Source organism: Nymphaea colorata, chromosome 10, assembly GCF_008831285.2.
Source record: "Nymphaea colorata isolate Beijing-Zhang1983 chromosome 10, ASM883128v2, whole genome shotgun sequence".
NCBI lineage: Eukaryota > Viridiplantae > Streptophyta > Magnoliopsida > Nymphaeales > Nymphaeaceae > Nymphaea > Nymphaea colorata.
This window is the reverse complement of record NC_045147.1, coordinates 10219005-10240383: the sequence shown is the minus strand read 5'-3', so window position 1 is coordinate 10240383 and position 21379 is coordinate 10219005. Positions and strand designations below refer to the sequence as shown.

The 21379-nt window shown below is 37.5% G+C and overlaps 2 protein-coding genes across 4 annotated transcripts; one reads left to right on the top strand and one right to left on the bottom strand.

Moving 5' to 3' along the window:
* Positions 1-573: 573 nt before the first annotated feature.
* LOC116262773 (uncharacterized) lies at positions 574-5225 on the bottom strand. 2 transcript variants are annotated; one of them, XM_031642266.2, is made up of 3 exons: positions 4457-5221; positions 1156-1220; positions 574-1067 (listed from the first exon to the last, which is right to left on the bottom strand). In XM_031642266.2, exons 1-3 carry the CDS (start codon positions 4996-4998, stop codon positions 961-963), a joined length of 714 nt encoding a protein of 237 aa, XP_031498126.1. In that variant the 5' UTR covers positions 4999-5221; the 3' UTR covers positions 574-960. The 2 variants fall into 2 exon arrangements, 1 of the variants encoding a protein (XP_031498126.1); XR_007574501.1 differs by lacking the exons at positions 574-1067; positions 1156-1220 and adding exons at positions 1227-3825; positions 3978-4089 and having other exon boundaries at positions 4457-5225.
* An 8226-nt stretch (positions 5226-13451) lies between these two features.
* On the top strand, positions 13452-19690 carry LOC116263429 (uncharacterized). 2 transcript variants are annotated; one of them, XM_031643190.2, is made up of 11 exons: positions 13452-13610; positions 13704-13835; positions 13933-13998; positions 14077-14244; positions 14323-14436; positions 15033-15104; positions 17017-17100; positions 17593-17693; positions 18064-18148; positions 18322-18664; positions 18846-19690. In XM_031643190.2, exons 1-11 carry the CDS (start codon positions 13533-13535, stop codon positions 18857-18859), a joined length of 1257 nt encoding a protein of 418 aa, XP_031499050.1. In that variant the 5' UTR covers positions 13452-13532; the 3' UTR covers positions 18860-19690. The 2 variants fall into 2 exon arrangements, with proteins under 2 accessions (XP_031499050.1, XP_031499049.1); XM_031643189.2 differs by lacking the exon at positions 18846-19690 and having other exon boundaries at positions 18322-18794.
* The last annotated feature ends 1689 nt before the right edge of the window (positions 19691-21379 follow it).

Sequence of the window (21379 nt, the reverse complement as noted above, 5' to 3'; positions counted from 1 at the left end):
GTACTCATCCCAGTGTGTGATCCATGTTCTATACATATATATATATATATATATATATATATATATATATATATATATATATATATATATATATATATACCTCGACAGGAGTTTTGCATAATGCTAGAATGAGAATCCTAAAGAGGCGTTCTCGACAAGGGTTTTTCGTGAGGGCTCCTGGGCTGTGACGGTGAAAAGGAGGACCCATCCTCCCCCCTGTCATGGGGTGGGTGCATCGACTGCCGCAGCTACGGCTGCCAGTATTGCATGAATATCATAAAAAGAAAGCCAAGAATGCAACTGAGTCCATGTTAAATACTATTGTCAAGAACCGATTTATGCTTACACAAGATCGAACCTGGGAAAGTCTTCCTCGGATTCTTTTTGTTGAACTTTTATGGAGTCACCAACTTTGCAATCTCCACTTCTGCTCCTGAAAATAAAGTTATACTCCCAGATGAAAGTTTAGTGTGCAAATGATGCCCAGATAAGGAACGAACCAAACTAGAAATTCATTATTCGTTATTGAAAACTATGAAGGAAAGGCCTTTATTAAGAGCAATAAAACTGGTCTTCAAGAAAGATATTTGCCTCAAACTGTAAAATTGTTCTCCCAATTCATAACATCAAGCACCCGGTGCATTACACGTAAACTGTTACAAAAAGTACAAAGGACATTTAAGGATTGAGATAGCCATCGGGTACATGTACAGATAATGCCCGCTTTACTGTCACTCATGTTCTACTTGTTCCAAATTATGTATGCTGGAACAGTATCTGTCCCTTCTATTTTGACAAGACGATCCTATTAAGAAGATGCTCTGTGAGCATTTGTGGACGACAGTGAAATTTGACCCGCTAAGATGATAAGCAGCAAATGCCAGTCAACTGTACATACAGGCCACCAACGCCACCAAGATCCACATGAATGATATGTCTGTACAACTTTGGAGTTTGCAATCATACATTGTTATAGAGCGCAGCGGAGAATATCAAAGACATGGAAGCAGCCAGTAAAGAAACAAAACCAGCAGACGTCGATTCCTTCTTCACAAAGCACCTCTCTCCTGCATATAATATTCACAAGCATATGAATATGACTAAATGAGAGCACGTGCGCGAGAGAGAGAGACAAAGAGAGAGAGAGAGAGAAACCTGTCCATATCATCACTCCTGCAGATGCCCCTAATCCAAGAATATAAGCATCCAAACCTGATTGGCTTCAGTGAAAGGAAAAAAGAAAAAATGGTTAACACGAACGGAGAAATCTTGTAAACAACCAACTGAAAAACAGGAGTTTGTTAGAAATGCAGATCATGCGTAAGTTTTGAGTATTACAAAGACAACAACAGCAAGAGAATCTCTCTAGGATAATGACAATGTTCTCAGCGTCTCCCTATGGATACAAATGCAACTTAAAATATTTATAAATATTTCAAAATCAATCCCCTTAAAAGAATAGCTCGATTCGTCAATAATATAGCAACTCTCCGCAGAAAGACAATGACATTAAGAGAGAATAATTGTCCACTAATGCAACAGATTACAGATCTCACATTAGTGTAAGAGTGTTCACTATTTACAAATCCCAAGCAGACCATGAGATATCCTGTCAAGTCCCAAATGTGTGTAGGGATAATTGTAAAACGTACAAACAGCATATTCCTCATGGTAAAAAACTAAAAAATAACACGTATATAATGACTAAGAAAAAAACAGTAAAAATATTTGAAATTTTTAAAAAGTTTAACCAGCACGACACCAACAAAGCATTTGAAAAGTGACCTGGTAAGCACCATTATGATGCTCTCTCCAACCCCACCATTTACAATGTCTTAATTAGTACAGAAAGTGCGATGATTGTGTCACAATTGGATCTCTCTCTCTCTCTACACCAACTTAGCAGTCAAAATCACTAGGTGAGCCTAAGCAGTAGATGTTCAAAAAGGACTAGATAGCATATAGGCAGGGTCAAGACAGGCCAGAAACAGTAAATGAAAGAGAAAGAGGAGGAAGAGGAAGAAAAAGAAAAAGAAAAACAAGACGGGAAGGAAGAAAAGGGATAAAGGAAGGCAAAACTAGAAGATCGAAAAGAATTTTACAACATTTTTTTCCACTTGAGCGCCTAGGTGGCCCAACCTAGTCAGCCTAAGTGGCTAAACATGTGCTTTTGACTACCTAAGGGCCTAAACGTATTGTAGCACTTAAGAAACTTGTGGCTAAAACTATGACTAATAACTGATCAGATAAATCGAAAAACATATTGCACAAACAGTTTTATGAGAATGTTTCACAAATGATGCAGAACTTAAGGTACAATTTTACCAATCAATGTGCTTTTCCTTATATAGTTAAAAGTATATTACTATACTAGCATATTTCACCTTTTTCTCCCAATTCATGCTTCTTCTTAAGAATAGCTTCCATTCGCAAAACTAACTATAAGAACATAGACATGTCAAATAAACAAATTGAACAATTAACCAACATGAAAGGCCTGAACAAGAACGAAATACAAAGAAGAAAATAAAATATCATTTACCCCACAACAAATACAAATCTTAAAGTAGTGAGCCAATATGGCATATTACTATTGCAGAATAAACTTTCAGCCCCTTCTTCTCATGTAATGTAAGTCTAGCACAATGCTAACGAGTAAAGAATAAAACTAGGACACCTGTGGAAAAATATGATTAAAGTTTTCAATTCAGATACTGGAGAACCAAAATGATTTGGATAAATTCCAGTAGAAGAATACGATTTGCATAGTCCATGATTGATTATTAAGTAAAAAAACATTTATTCACTAAACCCACCATGACCTATTGCAGTCTATCAGTAACTGAGGGAAACAGAAATTTCATCCTTCAACTGCTAAGTCTACAAGGTCAATGGCATTAGAACATATCATCCTGTTAGCTATAACATACACGCATGGCCAACAAGTTCACACTAAACAATCTTAGAAATTAGAATATAGGGTATGAAGTTGCAATTATCTCTCTGACTCTCTCTTTTTTGTGCACCACAGACAACAATCAGTAATTCAATCCTGGAAATTTTATTGAGTGTTCCCAGAGTCATTTCATACATATTTATATGCATGCGCTGATTTTGGTGACCCACTATCATCCATCTTTCTATGTCAGGAAAAAAAAAGATGCCCAATCAGAATATATAACCATTTTAGAAACACAGAGTTGTTCTGCAGACTTACTTCATTGATGCCATCCTTGATCACTGCAGTTATTTTGTCGACCATAAACCTTGAAGAGAATAATCCATTTTAACAGTCCAGTTCTCCAAGAAGGCTTACATCTTTGTCATCCATTAGACTGTCTTTTGTGTTTAAAAATTCCCTCTAGCTAAGCATCATCTAACCTAGACTTTGGCATGTCTTGCATTTGCAAATTTATAAGAAAATGTGCTTGAAACGGTCAGGGACTCCAAGTTGCAGGAATGGTGGATGTTAAAGATTTTGAAACCTTTGCCTGAATGCTGAAACTGGTATGTGCACTAGCTGGAGGACAAGAAGCTGAATGCAAAGTGTTAGAAACCTTTGGCTGAATGCTGAAACTGGTACGTGCACTAGCTAGCTGGAGGGCAGAAGCGCTTGGAGATCCCAAGTAAACGGTTCCATGAGTAAAATAGTCATTGTCCAACAAACAAGATATTCTGATCGCACTTATTTGAGAACGTTGTCTACTAAACGTTTCAAATATATTTATATCCATGTGGCGTGTAGTTCTCATGACCGTCAACTGACGTTGTAAAGCGTAGTGTAATCTCTTCTTCATTAATGGACGAATAGAATCCTGTAGTTTGCTGATAAAGGGAAAAATTTTGCTAAATCAACCTACTGTCAAGAAAGCAAATCCTTTAGTTTTGCTGAAAAAATCTACTTTCTAGAACTCTAGCACCCTATGGAGATTCCTTGAGTATTAGTTATGGACTCCACAGCATGAAACAGATGATACCTGTTGGCAGTTGCTGAACGAAGAAATGGCGGTTCCCGTTTCTTTCACTGTATGTATTCGTTAACCAATTGAGACACTACTACTCATTTTCTGCCATGTTCTCCTGGTGAACCTACCAGAGATTAACTTCAACTGTAAACGCATATAGAGGCGCAACACTCAGCATATTTCGGAACTCAAAATACTTGCTATCTCAAAACACTTCACCGTACTAACTTCCTAGAGTTCTTACCACAAAGTCTCAGACAAATATATCCATTCCTAGTGACAGAATTGATTTGAACTATATATCAATTCGACAACAAGGTCCTTGCTTTCCGATTACATGAACTAAACTCGGCGAAAGAAGAGAACGAAGAAAAGAAGCCACCTAGAAGAAGAGAAAATCTAGCAACCAAACAGAAAATTCGCGACTGCCGTGACAGAAATGAACTAATCACAAACATAAAAAGGCCCACAACGGGATTTTATGTAGTTACCATTTGAGCCGAAGCGCGGAAACCAGGAGCAGACAGAAGAGCCCGACTCCGGTCCTCAGAAACCTAACATCGAGGGCCTCGTCCCTCGCCCAGACGCCCACACAGTACCCCATGTGCACGGACGCCAGCGCGACGGTAAGCATCGGCAGGAGATAGGCGTCCTCGCCGCCAGCGCCATCGTCCCCGCATCCATCCCCCTCGTCGTCGCCTCCACCTCCACCGCCACCGCCCCGGCCGTCATCAGCTCCGCCGCTCCCCGGTCCGCCGGTAGATGGTTTGAGCGGCGGCCGACCGAGACTCCGGACCATGCCAACGGCCCAAGGACCGTACTTGAGACCGGAGAGCGCCCGGGGAACGAGGATGCCGGCGTCGGCTGGGAAGGGGTTGTCGGAGAGAGGGGAATCATCGTCCTCGCGGAAGCATACAATGGAGGAAGTAAAAGTAGGGGAGGGATGGACATCGAGGGGGGAGCGTAGGAAGAGGGAGCGCCACCTCCACAAGTTAGGGTTAGGGCTCCACGAGATGAAGCAATGGGAAACCATGGCGGGAGAGAGAGAGAGAGAGAAGGAGAGAGAAAGAGAGAGTGGTCAATTGGCCTTCTTCCTATGGGGGCTTCTCCTTCTTCCTTTTCCTTTTGGCCCTTCTTTTTCCGGGGGAAAAAATTGCAGATATTTTTGTTTTTTGTGTTTCCATGGTTATCGTCGTCGTCGTCGTCATCGGTCTGTGGGGGAGATTGGAGAAGGCGAGGCTGTTGATGGATCGGGTCCGAGCACAACCATACCAGTCTGTCTTCTCTCGAAATATCTGCGTGAGACTTTTTTGGAATATTTGTCATTTTCTCGTGCCACAAACAATTCCTTTTCTTGTAGTTTATGACGACAAACCTCTGGACCACCCAAATGGGAAAAGCCCTCGTGACCTCCCCCTGCAACAAGGAGTCAAACATGTCACAAAATATCCGTCCAAGCTTATGCTCTATAAATATAATTTATAAAAATCACACGCTACCTATATGGTTGAACAGTTATTTTTTTAATTAAAAACTATCAAAAAAAGCTATGTATTTGCAACTGTCAATTGTTTGGCTGTGGATTTTAAAAATGAAATGCATTTTTTATAAGAAAAATTAAAAATTAAAAATATGTTACTATGTTGTCTTTGATCTTCAGAAACTGACTTATGCACTATGTTTTTAGAGTCAAAAACTTACAAGATAACTTGTTTTTATCATGTGATCTTTGTTGCTTATTCAGACCCAAAATGTTCATGGCTGCTCTCCAAAATGGTATTAGTTTTCAGTTTTCACTTTTAGGTAACGTTTCACAGCACCTGGATTAAAATCCGATTTAATCCTCTAATCAGTTGACAAGGATTTCCATCTACATTCCAAAATGAGTTCGTAGTGATGGGTGAAATTATAATGTCTGGCATTTTGTTCCATTGTTTGATGGCACAGCTATAGACATTTGCTGACCCACATCTCTAATGGCTGAAATACTTGCAATGCTTTCTTCTTCACTTGCTAGAAATTCTTCCTTATTCTCTTGAGTCAAGAAATTCTTCTTCCAAAGGTTAAAAAAGATCCACACAGAATGACATGATGAGTTTGAAATAAGTCAAAGTATCAAGAGTTTAACAACTTAATGGGAAAATGCAACCCTAAAATGGACATCCATTAAGAACATTTTCCATGACTGTACTACGTGAGGATAGTTGCCAAGAGGGTTGGCGCAACAACTTGAGATGGAGGTAGTAGACAGCCAGTTTCCATTTCGAGTATGGATATCAATGGATTGGATTTGAATCGAATATACCCTTAACCATATCCGTTTGTTTGAATATTCACATATTCGGGTTTGAATTCGAACAAGAAAAGTCATGTCCAAATCCGAAATCTGATTTCACAATCTGAATCTGATTTTTACATTCAACTCCGAATCTGAAGTCGAATTTGAATTGAATTTGATCGATTTTCAAAATGTATGAGCATTATATATAGGATATTTGTTTAAAAATAAATCCGATCTGAATTCAGGTTCGAATCCAATCAGATATTTATATATATCTGAATCTAAACTTGATCGAATGTCATTTTTTAAATTTGAATTCGATCTGATTTCTTAATTGGATATTATTTTTTACTTTCATATCTGATTTTTCTGAAATGGTTCGATCGGATATTTGATCCAAATCGGATATTTTGTCATTCCTAATTTCGAGTATTAGAGGCATCAACCTTCTATGATCAATGATGCACAAGTTGAAGTGCAGATCATTAAAAGTAGGCTCTGTACCCTATGAGAGAAGGGGTTGAATAGGAGCTCCAGCTCTTTGTCGGGCAATGGGTCTCTCTTGCTCATCCGGATTATATTACATTAGGATGATGCTGACCATATAATATAATGAATAGGTGTCATTTTCCATTTATGTCACTAATAGTTGGTTGATTTGGAATATATATGCAATTGGTTTTTGAGTTGTCTATAGACCATGAGAAGACCTTCTCTCACTCCAATCATATTAGTTAACGGGTATCTATCAAGATATTCCAACCTTGCAAGGAAAGAAGAAAATAAGAAAGGCAGGAAAACAAGAGAAGAGGTAAAAAGGATGGGGCTCACAAGCCTTACCTATTGGGTGAAAATTCTTGTAACAGGTTTCTTCACTAAGCCATAGGTGAATTTCTTCCACTAAGAAAACATTGACTTAATTGAAGTGTCCTTAAAATAGATTCTGATTTTACTTTCTTAACTAAAGAAATGATATATTCAACGTGCAACTATATTGGTCTTAGTTTTGCTAAACTTAAGTGGTGTTCTTATCTTTCCATTTGTGCTTTTAACATTACAGTTTATGGTAAACAAGTGCCTTCCTTTCTCTAGAAAGAAGGCAAAAGAAAACCTTCTGCACTATGTGAATGGAAGTGTAACACCAATCAAAATATAATATTTGCATTGTTTTGTATCTTTATATATTAAGACTTCATCATCATGTAAGGGGCATAAGTTTCTTCTTTTATTAGAATAGTTTTTTTCATTTAATTCATTCAATTCAATAACTAAAATTCAAACTGTAGTTATTGGCTTGTACATTCCAGCCAACCGCAAACCAAACAACTAATATTTGAGACATGCTTGATTTAGCTAGTTGGCCCTGCATTTTTTTAGCATTTTAAATAACTATACTTAAAAATTTGTTTTTCTATGAGAAGATCACTTCTGATCTTAAATACAAAAGGATATTTATCCTTTGGTTGGTGAGAGTATCTAGCAGTCATTGATGGAACACCCCAAAATATGCATGCCTAGCTATGGCGTATATGCTTATACTTCATAGACTTAATCTTGTAGTTCATAAAATGTGAGTGTTTTCTCAAAAAATTCGTCTCTGTGTTCAACATGCATTAATTGTTGATACACGAACGAATAGAAAATAAAACAAAAAAAAAGGAGCTTGTAACATCTTATAAATTTTATATCTTGAAGTTAATATCTTGATCTAAACAAAGAAATATGAATATTGTGCATTTATGATTTTTTTTACATTTATTTAGTCAATTTAACAGCAAAAAAAGAAGGATGAGAGAACTAGGTCCTGCACTTATCTACAAAAATTAATGAAGCACTTCTTTGTAACGTAGGCTCCTCAAACTTAAAAAGTTATGTTCATAACATTTCAATCTTCCGAAAAGAAATCTCATTTTAATTCTTAAAGTTTTTCAAGAGTCAATTTTTTTAAAATTTCTAAAATTTTTTAAGGTTCAAATTCCTAGACTTTCCCTAGACCTATAAGGATACATGAGTCATTGTGGATCCCTTTGGATTTTACTCCCTCAACTCGCCTTGCATAATGAATCAATTTTATGAGCTATACCTTCTTAATCCATTTATAGAAAAAATGCATTGTAAAAATTTATGACCTAATCGAGACCAGTCCAGGTCAATCACCAGGTCAACTCTTTGACTAAATGACTTAGTCTTTAGCTGATCCGAGTTCATCAACTATACTTAACTGGAAGGAAAAAAAAAGCAACCTCTTCATAGCTTATATTGCTCAATTATAAATGTGGAATAGGGATCTTTCCACCTTGAAAAGTTGGAGAGATAGATCCATTGATTTGTGGAATTCCAAGGTACTTGAAAGGTGTCAAGGTGGCAACTAGGAGCTCGAATGTCAAAATCCCAACACCAAGAGGATGGGGCTAATAATGATATAGAATCTTTGGTAATTCAAAAAAGAGTCACCAATCTAATAGAGAAACCTTCAATTACGAAGACAAAAGCCTTGATTTGCAGTTCCTGCAAAGAGAACTTTCTCAAGCATAAACTAAATAAGGAGAGTGAATTGTGAAGGAAAATATCACTGGAAATTAGTTTGCTCTCCTCAATACTAACTGGATACTTGTCCGTGAAGGAGAGGACTCTATTCTTCTGATGCAACTCTATTGGGAAATGGGCTCCCTACCCTTTCATAAAAAATGAAAGAATGTTGTACAAATAAAACTCAAAACAAATAGAACACAAGAAAAAATAACACTTACTGGATCATGATGTAAGAACTCTTAGATTTTAGGCATCCAACCTCATTTTTTAGTGTATCTAGTAATGATATGAATATTTAGTAGCTTAATAATATCTCTCATCTGAAACTCATTCAACAAGGTATATCCATTTTCTTGGGCAGACCTAGAAATTTCTCATTCCTCTCCCAAAAAGATGTAGCACCACACGTCTAAGAGACTGTTTCCATTTGAAAGGGCCTCCAATCAAACCAACCTTCCCATTCAAATGAGAGACCATTGTTAAAATCTTTTCTAGTAAATCCCCTGCTATAACACAAGCATTAGGTATAGATCTAACTATTGCATAAGCATATTGTTTATTAAAAGTGAAAACAACAATCACAACATTTTGGGTATAACCCACCATTATGCTGGCAAAAAAAATCAATCATTTCACCTTCTAAATGAAGGCCAAGTGTCTCCCCTAACTCCTTTTCCAATCCATTCAACAATCAACAACTTATGATTCTCTCTCCATTTTGAGTTGCAAACCATATTACATATACCATTCCACAAAGCCATTTGCAAGTTCCACTTTCTAGCATCGTGGCTATCATGATGGCAATAGTTTCTAGTCTTTCAAATCCATCATGACAGTTATAGTTTTTACTCTTCCAGATCCACCAACACTACCACTACCGATGATAGTTTACAGACATGATTCAGCAACTTTATATTGAACATTCTACCTTACTCACACAAATCTTTAACTGACTCGTGTCAAATTTATATCCCAATAGTCTCCATGCAAGTTTTGTAGCACTACAATGATAGAAAATAGGTGTACCAGATTCTGCATGTGCTTTACAAGAATCATATCTATTTGCAAGTTGGATTCCCAAGTGTTGCAACCTATCCAATCGATGTCAAATATAACATCCAGCAGACTCTCAATATGGCTCCACATCTCCATATCAGCTACCACCTTATCTATAGGCCCAATATACTATATATATATATATATATATATATATATATATATATATATATATATATATATATATATATTACAATCATTCTCATTGCCCATGACATCCTATGTCTAGCTTAGATGGGAAAATTTTACAATATGTTTGATCCAAGGGGATAATGAACTATTTTCAATCTCGTGCAAATATTCAATTCTGACTTGTTGAAATGATTTCCCCATCATATGTATGCATACTTCCACATCTCCTCCTCGTAGTAAATAAGAAATTATGCATCATCCTTAGTTGTCTTTCCAAAACCTTGTAGATTTACTATTCGCAACAATCCATCAAACCATGTAGCCAATCTCTTCCCTGCCCAAACATATTCCTCTCATATCCAAGAGGTTTTAGCTTTCAATTTATGTGATCACAAACTATTTCAAACACAGTATTTTTTATTGGTAATGTTAGACCAACTTGATTAACAATGGTAAACCTTAAATGCCAGAAAAATCATCTGTATCACGTTGAACTAGTACAAATTTAATAGACCAATTCTCCCATGCATAACAAGCTTACACAAAGAGTGCCTTGCTAATCAAACGAATCTTGTAACTATAATCAATATCTTCCCCAAAAAAATGACAATGAGCCACATCAATTATTCTTATTATTTTTGTTAGAAACCAAAAACAAAGCATCTTGTATCCAACCACTTGATTGAACATATTTAATTAAGGGTATTCTTCTTGAAATAGAGAGGAGAGTTTTTTTCCACCCAACTAGATTACTATCCTTTAGGTACAAGACTGCTACTGTAATAAGCTTTCAATTTCCTTGTAAAAAGTAGAAGTCCTAGGTAAATGACGGGAAAACTTGCACTAAACTGTTACAACTTCATTCATTGACATGAAAATGAATTGTAAAAAGAAGTTTTTTTTTTTTTTGAAGGGGGGAGGGTGTTGGAGGGGACGTGGAAACGATACCTCGAATAAGCTGAAGCTCCTCCCTGTTTTCCCTTGCTTCTGGGTTCCAAGGTTACTTTGAGGTATGGGTAGAGTGTTGTACACTCTTATCAATTTGTAGTACAAATGAGTAGCACCCACAAAAATCGAATTAATGACTAGACTTTTACCAGCCCACTAGCTTAGCCAGCTATGATGCACACGTTGAGGATAGAAGAATTATAGAAGGCTTTATTGCATTCATATGAAGACCAACCTTCTTTTTAAATTCTTTAAATATTGCAACAGTTTTTCTTTCCACCTTGGACACCAATATGGTATGATAGCTATATTCTTCCACCATTAGAATGGAGCAAATGCATTATTAAAAGTCAAGGCTAAAAGGAATTATAGAGAACTTTGCTACATTCACATGGAGGCCAACCTTCTTTTCAAAATTTTGAAATACTGTTTTAATATTGTAGACAAATTTTTTTTCTACCTTGTATACCAACATGATATGAGGACTCTCTTCTTTGACCGTTAGAATGGAGCAAGTCCATTCCTCAAAGCCGGGTTACACAATTACATATTAAGAGTTGTATGAGATTAAAACTATACAATTAGACAAGAAAGTAGAGGAAGAACTTGCTTCCTTATTGCTGAATTACTTTTACATTTGGTTGTAAGAAGAAAATAAATTTTGAATTATGACAAGCATTGCTGCATCCACCCTCAGCTTCTACATTAGGTTTGTTAGTTTCTATCCACTTATCGAGGCTAATAATCTTCTGCTACTTCATACTAGTCAGCTTAACAAGATGGAGTAGTGCATCTCCCCCATAGGCCTCTTACCTCAAAGTTTTTGGTGTAATCAATTTTGGGTTTATTATCTATAGATAGTGTTTTATGATCCTCCTTTTGTTGGTTTGTTCTTTTTGTATCTATCATTTAATTCAATACTATGAGTCCTCCCAACAGACTTTTCACAACTATATTGGCCTTGATCAGGTAGGATATTTGAAGTTCAACTACTGAAGATATGACAACCCTGACCCTCTTTCTCATTCGATATCTCACCCTCTTACGCTATAACTATTGTCAATGGTGAAGCCACAATTTTTTAGCTAAAGGGCACTATCAGTTTAAGTTTCAAACTTGAAGGGGCACTCATACATAAACAAGTAAAATAATAAAGTTTGAATTTGTAAATAAGGCAAATTTTGTAGACTTGTGTCTCCAGTTGCCTACAATAGCCACAACATGACTAATGACTATAATTCTAATGATCCTTACATTCTCTCCATCTATTTTCTCTTTGAATACTCCATACATTGAATATTCAATGGGTAAAGAAAGAGTCAACTACATGTTAGAAGACCAAGATTTAATTTCTATTTATAGACACATACAAACACATATTTACATAGAGAACTAGGTCATTAGAACTGATCAATGTTTGAACAACTAAGAGAAAAATTTGTTTTCTCCTTATTTAAATTCTCAATGAGTTATTTTAGTTATTCAAACATTGGGATATCCTCATCCTCTCTCTATGTGTGGGGGGTAGTCAATTAGATAGCAGATGTCCTCAATCAAGTCAGAAGAAGAGGTGTAAGAGAACCCAGGGGATAAAGTGAGAGGGGGAAGTAAAAGATACTAAACTAATAAAAGGAAAACAACAATACTCTTAGTTCAGTCTTCTTCTCTTGGTGCATTTTATGGAAAATCAATTGAAAAGTAATGAGAGGGAGAAGGAAAATCAATTAGAATACAAATGGGAGAGAGGGGAAGAGGAGGACAAGTTACCATCTCAAGTTCACTAAGTATTTTTTCTTTCGTAAGAGTTGAACATGAATTTTGCGTAAATGGAAAGTGTGGTAATTCTACTTGAATGGTTCAAGTCATGGAAGGCATTGAACCAATCTAGGCGACAAGTCAACTAAAGCAAGTGGCCACCTACGTGCATAGACAAATGCACTAAGATGCACCTAAACTTATAGAAAGTTGATTGTTTTGTTCATTTAATTTTGTAACTATTGATGTAGAAAGTTATTAAGTGAAAACAAGTCCTAAATCAAGTAATTCTATCTTTCATGTGAGCAAAAAGTTCATCCACACCACTCTGAATAAAGTTCGAAGGCCGCATCATTTGTTTCATAAATCTTAAGCTGCGCCAATGTTGTTACTGATTGTGATGCATCATTTAACTTGGATGTCGTTCCCTACTACTTTAACATGCAGGAGAATAGCTGAGATCAACTATGCTATTCTACTTAAAGCTAAGCAATTTTATCATAAATATACAAATAGGTATTGTAAAAACTGTTTTCAATAAAAAGCAACAGCTTCAATTTATTACTAATTAACTTCGTAATGGTGACTCCCTAAAATCTACAGAGAAGTATTTTTCTTTTTTGCTTCTAAGCGTATGAATGTGCTAACATCCCGGACTCCCAGTCTCAAGGGAGTCTATGGGCATCCTTCCTCTGACTGTTATGGACCGTCCATCTCCACGATCTGACGGTTCATCTAGCTGTACGGGTGAGGCAGAGAGAGAGAGAGAGAGAGAGAGAGAGAGAGAGAGGGTTTAGGGAGGGTACAAAATTTTTTTGGGTGTCCCCGGAAGAGGTAGCCGAGTAATTGCAGGTGCGGAGGCCATGGCGACCACCGCTATGGAGAAGACAGCGGAAGAACTCCGCAAGGAGATCGAGGAGCTCCATCGCCAGCAACGGGAGGTTCTATTCTCTCTCTCTCTTTCTCTCTGTGTTTGTGTGTGTCTCGTTGTGTTGACTCCACTATTAGCGTTGATCTTGTTATCTTTTTGTCAGATAACGGAGCGATTGAGGGATCCCAGAGGAATAAGGAGAGGTGGTCTCGCTGGCATTGGCCCGCGAAACTTCGGTGCTAACGGAGGCCGTGGATTCGGGCGAAACGGACCTCAGAGAGGGTTTGTCCGTCAGGTGATTATCTTAACTTTAGATCGGTCGGTAGATGTTGTAGTTGTTCATGTTGGAGATGAACTCGTTACTGTTTTGGTTCTGCTTTTGATTGGTGCAGGGAGAAAGTATCGACCCTGAAGATCAGCCTGCCCCGAAGCGGCGTCTCTTGTCCGCCGTTGTGAAGGTATGCTGTTAGACTAGTCTGGTACTTGTGAATCGGTTACTATAAAGAAGGGAAGTGCTCATTTTGGGAAACCCCTAGGTGGAGGATGGAGAAGTGGCAGAGGAGGGTAGAACGAAGGAGACGCAGGAGGAGGAACCTAAGAAGGAAGATGTTCAGATGGGCGGTCGGGATGACGAGCAGAGAGAGAATGCGCGACGTGGTTTTGGTGGATTCAGAAGGGACGCGAATCAGCGTGTACCAAGAGTGGTCATCTTCTGTACTATTTGCTATATTCTATTTTGTGGATTCGAGTATGTTACTCAGGAGATGCATCTGAATTTTCAGGGAAATGACATTCCGACGGGCGAGCCTGTCCCGAGGGTATTGCCGAAGGATGAAGATCCAACTCTAGTAAATAGGAACAAAAGAATGCTTAACCGATTGTTAGGGACATTGACAGTGAGTTTTTTTGAACCCCCTCTATCTGAATTTAAAAAAAAAAACAATTTTTTTTTCCTTCAATCGTAGATGTAATTAATTTCAAGCATTAGTGTTTCTTAGTTGCTAGCGTTTTTTAGCTTAATTTTTTCTTCAGAACTTCATCTTCTTGCATATGCATCGCTGTCTTGGAGAAGATACAAGATGCTTCACTCTGTAACGTGGGTTTCAGGGGTTGGATACCCTGGCCTTGTTGGCATTCGCCCTGTTGACATATTTTCCCTGCGTTGATGGTTGGTTGCTGGTCAGTTTTGGTCACTAGGCTGGACGGTTTCGTAGATCTTCTGTTATTTATCTACTTCATGTTTATGCTTTATTTTACTTTGTTTAGCCTACGCATGCAGCTTTCCAGCCAGGATTATACCATCCCTAATGGTCTTTAGCAGGGAAATGAATCAGTCCTTTTAATCTAAGACAATTTCTAATAATCATGTGTGTAAAGTTTGTTTAATATAATTGGGAATATGGTACATTCTCAATGATGGGTTTATTTATAATTCATGGTCAACTTTTCTTTCGTGTCTCATTTTCTCATATGATTATGTTGCTGTTTTCAGAAATTCCAGGAGGAAGATAAGCATTTATCATCTACAGAGGCATACATGCGCAGATCAGATTCATTAAAAAGGGTCAGTACTAATTGCTTTCCATCTTTAGTTTCATGATAAGCTGAGTTACTACATTTTCGCTTGTTAAGAGCCATGACATAAGCAGAAATGATCTTAAAAGCACACTTTGTTTAGGTCAAAGAATGGGGGAAGCAGTGGGTCATATGATTCCTGCTCATGGGTTCAAATGGTCTCAAACGTCATGGGAGTTGATAGGCTACAAATCTTTTATTACTACAGTTTGTCATTTTTCTTTGTTTCTGGCAAAGAATTGAAGGAACATGTAAAAGTTGGGAACTAATGCAAAGCAAATGTGCTCTTAAGATTTTTTTTCTTATTCCTTTCATGGAGAGAGACCAATGATATCTATGACATGCTTACTTTGGAGAAGCGAAACTGCTAGCATCTTATACTGTTCTGAGTCTTCTGACTAGCTAGATACATGAATTGCCTTGGATTTTATTTTTCCTACAAGTTGTGAGCACATGTACTGATGTACATATGTATGTGGCCATGTGTGTGTTTGGGGTTTGGTGGGGGGAATCTTTGAAATCACTGGAAGGATACCCAACATTGTTTGGATGGTCTTACTTGTGCTTGAACATTTGTTGGGTGTGTTCAATTTATAGATAATTTCTGATTTTGAACTTCTCAAAAATGTTGGTGGGGCCGATCTAAATACGGGAAATAGGCAAATAGCTATTCATTTTCCTGCCTTAGTAGCTTTGGACAAAGATATCCCTGCCTTATCTAGGTTCCTGGAGAACCCTTACTTTTTTTAACTGATTCAGAAGTATACCCTTGGGGTGGCAGCCATTTCAGGTTCTAAACAAGTCAATACATTGTAATCAACAATATAAGTCTATTTTCTTAGGCGCATCAACAATGATTAAAAACTGAAAAAGGAACTTTGAAAAAATTAGTGAAAGTAAGGTTTCATATGTATCCTGCTTTTGTTCTTATTTTTTTGACATAGAGGTGAATCGAACAAAAATATTTATGGAGAAGAGAACAGTCTCATATGAAGTTCACAACCATATTCTTATCAAAATGGATGTTCTCATTGTTTTGCTCCTCGCTTTTATAGAAGAATTTGCTGGGGTCTGAAGTACTCTTTGGCTTTTCTAAACTTGTGTGTTGACAGGATTTAGTGAAATTGAGGTGCAAAACAGATTGTTATGAAGTATGGTTAGGAGAATGGCAACATTTGTCATTAGGTGCAAAACAGATTGTTCTGAAGAATGGTTACTAATAATGGAAATATTTGATGCCATTGGGTCACTGTTTGGTGAAAATGTTGGAAGTAATTGGTGATACCAATATTCATCAAAAAACAAGAGTCAAGACAAGCACATAGAAGATATGTGAAGTGTGAGCAGTGTATTAATGAATTTTGTATTTCTTTTCAATTTTTGTCTGCAACGAATGTGGTTAATATTTTGGAATGTGACAATTTTAAGTCTTAACATGATACTATTGTGGTTGTTGTTGGAAACAATGCAATATTAGAAAAGGCCACCTATTTTGAAAGGTATTTCTGGTGACTGTTTGTGTTTGTAAAATTCATTTGTTCTTTCATGCTACTTGACAGGATTAGAGTTATTCTGCTGAATTTATTTGCTGTTGGTTTGTTTGATGCACTAGGAACTTGCCTCCTCCTTTACCAAGATTTGTCATGGCACACTAGACATGAACTTGTAGAACTGACATGTAGATAGCTGCTTCTTTATTTTGACTCTTAAGTATTTTTATTTGCTGCAACCTTGCATTGTCCTTGGACTCCATTCTTTCTTAGTTCTATCAACTAGGATTTGGTGTTTGGTCCTGTTGAACTTTTCTCTCTCCTTAATTTTTCTATAACAGATGTAAATTTCAACAAAGTAGTATACAGATGATTCTTTTTCAAACTCTTAGTTAAAACATGTTTGTGCAGGCTGAAGAAAGGGCTCGTGAGGAAAGTGAGAAACTACGTCAGCAAGAGCGTGAAGAGCTTGCTGAAAAGCGGAGGCGTGATTTGGTGGGTTTTATTCTTTATGCTACCTTGCTTTATATTGTCACAGATATCACCATATCTTTGAAAATATTGAAATATTAACAAAAAAATGAAAAAAATGTGTTTTTTTGAAAAGAAATGTGTAAATAATTTTATCATGTTTTTTTGCACTTTTTCCCATCATTTTCCTTTTTAAAATTTTTTACATTAATATCATCATGGATTTAAATTTCATGTTAAATTCAATTGCTTTTCATAATCTTTGTCATCATTAAAGCGTTATCCTGATCATTTTAACTAGTTTTTTTAATGTCTTCTTATTAGTTTCTCATTTTTTTTTCATCTTTGCCTATTTTTTTTATTTGCTTCTTAGTTTTTCCAAAAGAACAACTTTGCTGAAAAATACCTGAAAAAGTCTCACCATTAAAAACCTGAGAATGTTATTTGTGGAAATGCCTTACAGATTATTTTTTTGCCATGAGCTTACCACCAAAACTTTGATCTTTGCTTAAGTAGACTCTTCGAGCTAGAGTTGCTGCAAAGGCTGAAGAGAAGAAGTTGGAATTGGTGTTTCTTCGCTGGGCTGAGCACCATAATAAACTGTGCAATTTTTTAAGGTATCCAATTTAGGTTTTTTCTGTCGCTTGCTTATGCTGCTTATGTTCTGCATCTTTTTTGTGTTGAGCTGTTTACCTGTTTCCAGCTATTATTTTCTCCATTATACTTCCCTCTCTCTCTCGCGTTTTGTTTTTCCTAATGTCTTGTTTTCTCTTGTTTCTCTTTCTGCAGGTTATTTCTACTTTTGGTCCAAAAGTGTCCATGTTCCCAATTTTATTGAGAACAAAGATAAGTTTCTGTTCATGTGCATGGTGATGTTAGCTTCTAAGAATGAGAAGCTGCAACTGGTGCAGACTTACAGAACATAACAGATTTGCTGCTCTATCTGCCGATTCATCTTTGACATATTTTTGTTTCTTTGGTTTGTAGAACGAAAGCAGAACCTCCAATTTTTTACATGCCAGCCAAACCATTGGAAGATGATGCAGCCTTAACTGAGCAACGGAAAGAAAAGGTAGTCTCCTTTTGTGAACAATGTCATTCCTTAAGAACTCCAGGTATTATTGCGTACGGGAACACAAATCAGAATGACAAGGCTTGGGGCTTGTGCCTGGAGGATGAAAATGATTGTGTTGATAATATGATCCATGGAGCAGCCTTTATTTTTGTTGCTTTGAATTTTTTCAGGAGCTTCTTGAGTGGAAGGCAAGACGAAGAGAGGAACTGACTGAATATCAGAAGCAAATTACCGAAAACTATCTTGCAAATGTGGAAGCTGAGCTTGAAAGATGGCAAAATGCTAGGAATGCATGGAAGGCAAATAATAAAGCAAATTTGCAGGAGACCATGGATCAAGAACTGGAGACACACAGACAAGCTCACGGACCTAAGACTTCTAAAATCCCACGTGGTGATGATAATGAAGAAGATGTTGAAGACGATGTTGGAGAAGATGATATGATGGATGATGTCCTTGTGGTTGACGATAATGGTATTAGAAGGGTCGATGAAGAAGTGGAAACAGAAGCTGGTAAGATCAGTCCTAGCCCAGAGGAAAGAAACTAGATAATTTTAAGATAATCATTTTATCATATATTTTCAAAAATTCCAGTTGATTGTATTTAGTGAAACCATTCCTAGATGACCTCTTTTGCTGCTTATGTCATTCATGCTTGGTGGCGTTCTTTTTTGAATGAAATGTTATCTAACAGGGATGCACAGATGACATTACTGAAAGGTCTTTTTGCATGAAGTTTGCCATTTCATGAGAATCAGCAGCTCTTAGGGCCTGAGCTTTTTATCTTTCATTACCTATCCGGGCACTTCACAATCAGGTTAGCTCCGGAAAACCATGGCATTTGTATTAGACCATGCGAGTCTGTGTTGCCTGAGCTTTCTATGGTATTGAATGGTGAGGCTTTGGTAGTCGAGGCTTAGTCTTGTCATGGAAGTTCCACTTACGAATGGTCTGGGTTGAGCTTGGAGCATTTTGTGCCGAAAGGGTTGACCTGGTTTGCTGTGGTGGGGCTCTTATGAGTATCACTTCTTTTCTCAAACGAGTTTGAAGAGGAGCCCAATCTTTGAATTCTGTTGAAGGCAGCAGCAAAACCTTGAGTGTACTTTATTAAAATGTGCCACCTTATAGCTTGAATTTCTGCAAAGCGGTCGCGTGGGGTGTTTTGAAGTTTTAACCATGACCGTGGCCCCTTATGCTAACCACTTTGGCTTTGTCTGGGCTTGCTTAAGATGAAGTACATAGATCAGGGTAGGCAAAAATCGGTCTGTCGATGCTTCGAAGTGGGCTGATTAGTTCATTTGAAAGGTATGTATTGAATTGTGTTGCCACCTTGAAACAGAAAAACAGAAATCGTGATGCTGGGAAACAAAATCAATAGAGGTAACTCGCGACAAGGGTTCCCTGTTTCACTTTGGATGGTGAGCTACCTTGTCAGCATGTTGCTCAGTGGTCAATTCATCATTAACATTGGCATCTCTTTCATCCACAACACAGTGGCATGATACTAAGGGGAAAAAAAATAAAAGGCAATCATTTTCATTTCCGTCTTTGTTTGGTTTTCCTTTTCTAACTTGGGTTCGTTGCTGTTATTTCTTTAGATTGTACAAGCTCTTCCTCCTGCTAGAGATGAATGCTTGGTTATGAGCCTTCTACCTTTTTTTTTTCTTTTTTATTTTCATGAGGGTGAGCTCCGATATCTAACCTTATGAGGGCGATACATAAAAATATTCAGGCAACAAGATAAACAAGCTGAGACTTGTTCCAAAAGTTTCAACTGGTTTTCCCTCTTACCACTTGCTCACCACGTATACTGGTCTGGCATTATTTCCAAGTAAGGTTTGTAGTTGAGAACCTACATAATGTGCAGAAACATGGTCTTGACATCATTAGGATTCCTCTCTCTGGACAGCCATCCACTCGTTCCATCTTCATAATGGCGAGCTGAGGACCTAAGGTGTCATAAGGGCTTCCCAAACCAAATGAAAACAAGAGGAAAAATTAAGTATATAGTCATAATAGCATGTGCCTGTATGATTGAAAAAGCACAGCATACGTGGAGTAAAAAATATAGATCAATCGAAGAAAGGATTGAAATAATAGGTGATAAAAGTGTAAATAAAACATTTGAGAACAGAGTTTTTCATTTCAACGAAGCGTAACGAACTTCTCCAAGCTTTCTTCCCTTTTTCTCTTTTTGATAACATCAACTTTCTGGCTTAGTAACGTACTTCTGAAGAGGCAATAAGCAACTGGTTTGGTTGGTAGGCTTGAAGCTCTCACTAGGACTCGGCATTTGGCAGAGCCAGCTCAAGGCTTTGACAAAGCTGAGCTCGGGCAGGCTCGAAGATGTTCTTGGTAATCCAAGCATGGCTCGCTTAATTATTGGGTTAAGCCTGATTTTCATATTCATACCCCTGGGTACCCACTTTGATGTCTATCATTTTTTAAAGTCCTTAACATCTTCTTTTCTAATATATTAGAAACTTTTGGTCATATATATATATATATATATATATATATTATTAGAGAGAGAGAGAGAGAGAGAGAGAACAAAAAAAAGGCCCCTAATACCCTAACTCAGGCCACCCTGGCCCAACGAGTTTCTTTTAACAGGCCGTGGAGGTCAAACCACTGCCAATAACTGGTCCAAGCCCAGCCTTGACTGCCCATCGGGTACCCGGCATATGATGCCCACTTTTAGATCTCACATTGTCACTTCAACTCCCATGAGTGTTATGCTGTGTTAAGTCATATGAGGCAAAACGGTGTGGTGGAGCAAAACGGTGTGGTGGAGTCAGAAACTTTGGGCCGAGGGACACTAGTTAAAAGTCCTACAGATCTACTATATACAATTTTTTTAAAGCACCAACATAAAAATAAAGATTTCTTGTGAGGTTGGTGTTGCCTATATGTGGCTTCCCTACTAGCAGAGTGTAACACCAATGTAACTCCAGACGCATATGCTGCATAGGACCATGAGACAAGGGTATGGGAGAGAGCTTGGCTCTCTCTGGACATCAATCGCTCACCCAGATGAATCAAGATTTTGCTTCAGATAAAAGTTTCTGGCATCTATCTTCTGAAGTTCAATTTTGAACTCGTTCTGCGGGAAAAAGCGTAAGCAATATGGGAACTTCCTCGGCAGGTAAAGAAAGGGTACCTTTTACTTCAGGAAGGATTTTTATTGGGGACGAACCAGAGCAACCCACAACAAAAGTGGGACTCGTC

What these genes read in the sequence shown, in the direction of transcription:
- LOC116262773 (XM_031642266.2), bottom strand. Translation starts at nt 4,998, where the DNA reads ATGGTTTCCCATTGCTTCATCTCGTGGAGCCCTAACCCTAACTTGTGG. An exon ending in TCCGCGCTTCGGCTCAAATG is followed by an intron (nt 1,221 to 4,456) that starts GTAACTACATAA and finishes CTTTCACTGAAG; the next exon opens with CCAATCAGGTTTGGATGCTT. An exon ending in AGGAGTGATGATATGGACAG is followed by an intron (nt 1,068 to 1,155) that starts GTTTCTCTCTCT and finishes TATTATATGCAG; the next exon opens with GAGAGAGGTGCTTTGTGAAG.
- LOC116263429 (XM_031643189.2), top strand. Translation starts at nt 13,533, where the DNA reads ATGGCGACCACCGCTATGGAGAAGACAGCGGAAGAACTCCGCAAGGAG. An exon ending in TCTTGTCCGCCGTTGTGAAG is followed by an intron (nt 13,999 to 14,076) that starts GTATGCTGTTAG and finishes GGAAACCCCTAG; the next exon opens with GTGGAGGATGGAGAAGTGGC. An exon ending in AAAAGCGGAGGCGTGATTTG is followed by an intron (nt 17,101 to 17,592) that starts GTGGGTTTTATT and finishes TTGCTTAAGTAG; the next exon opens with ACTCTTCGAGCTAGAGTTGC.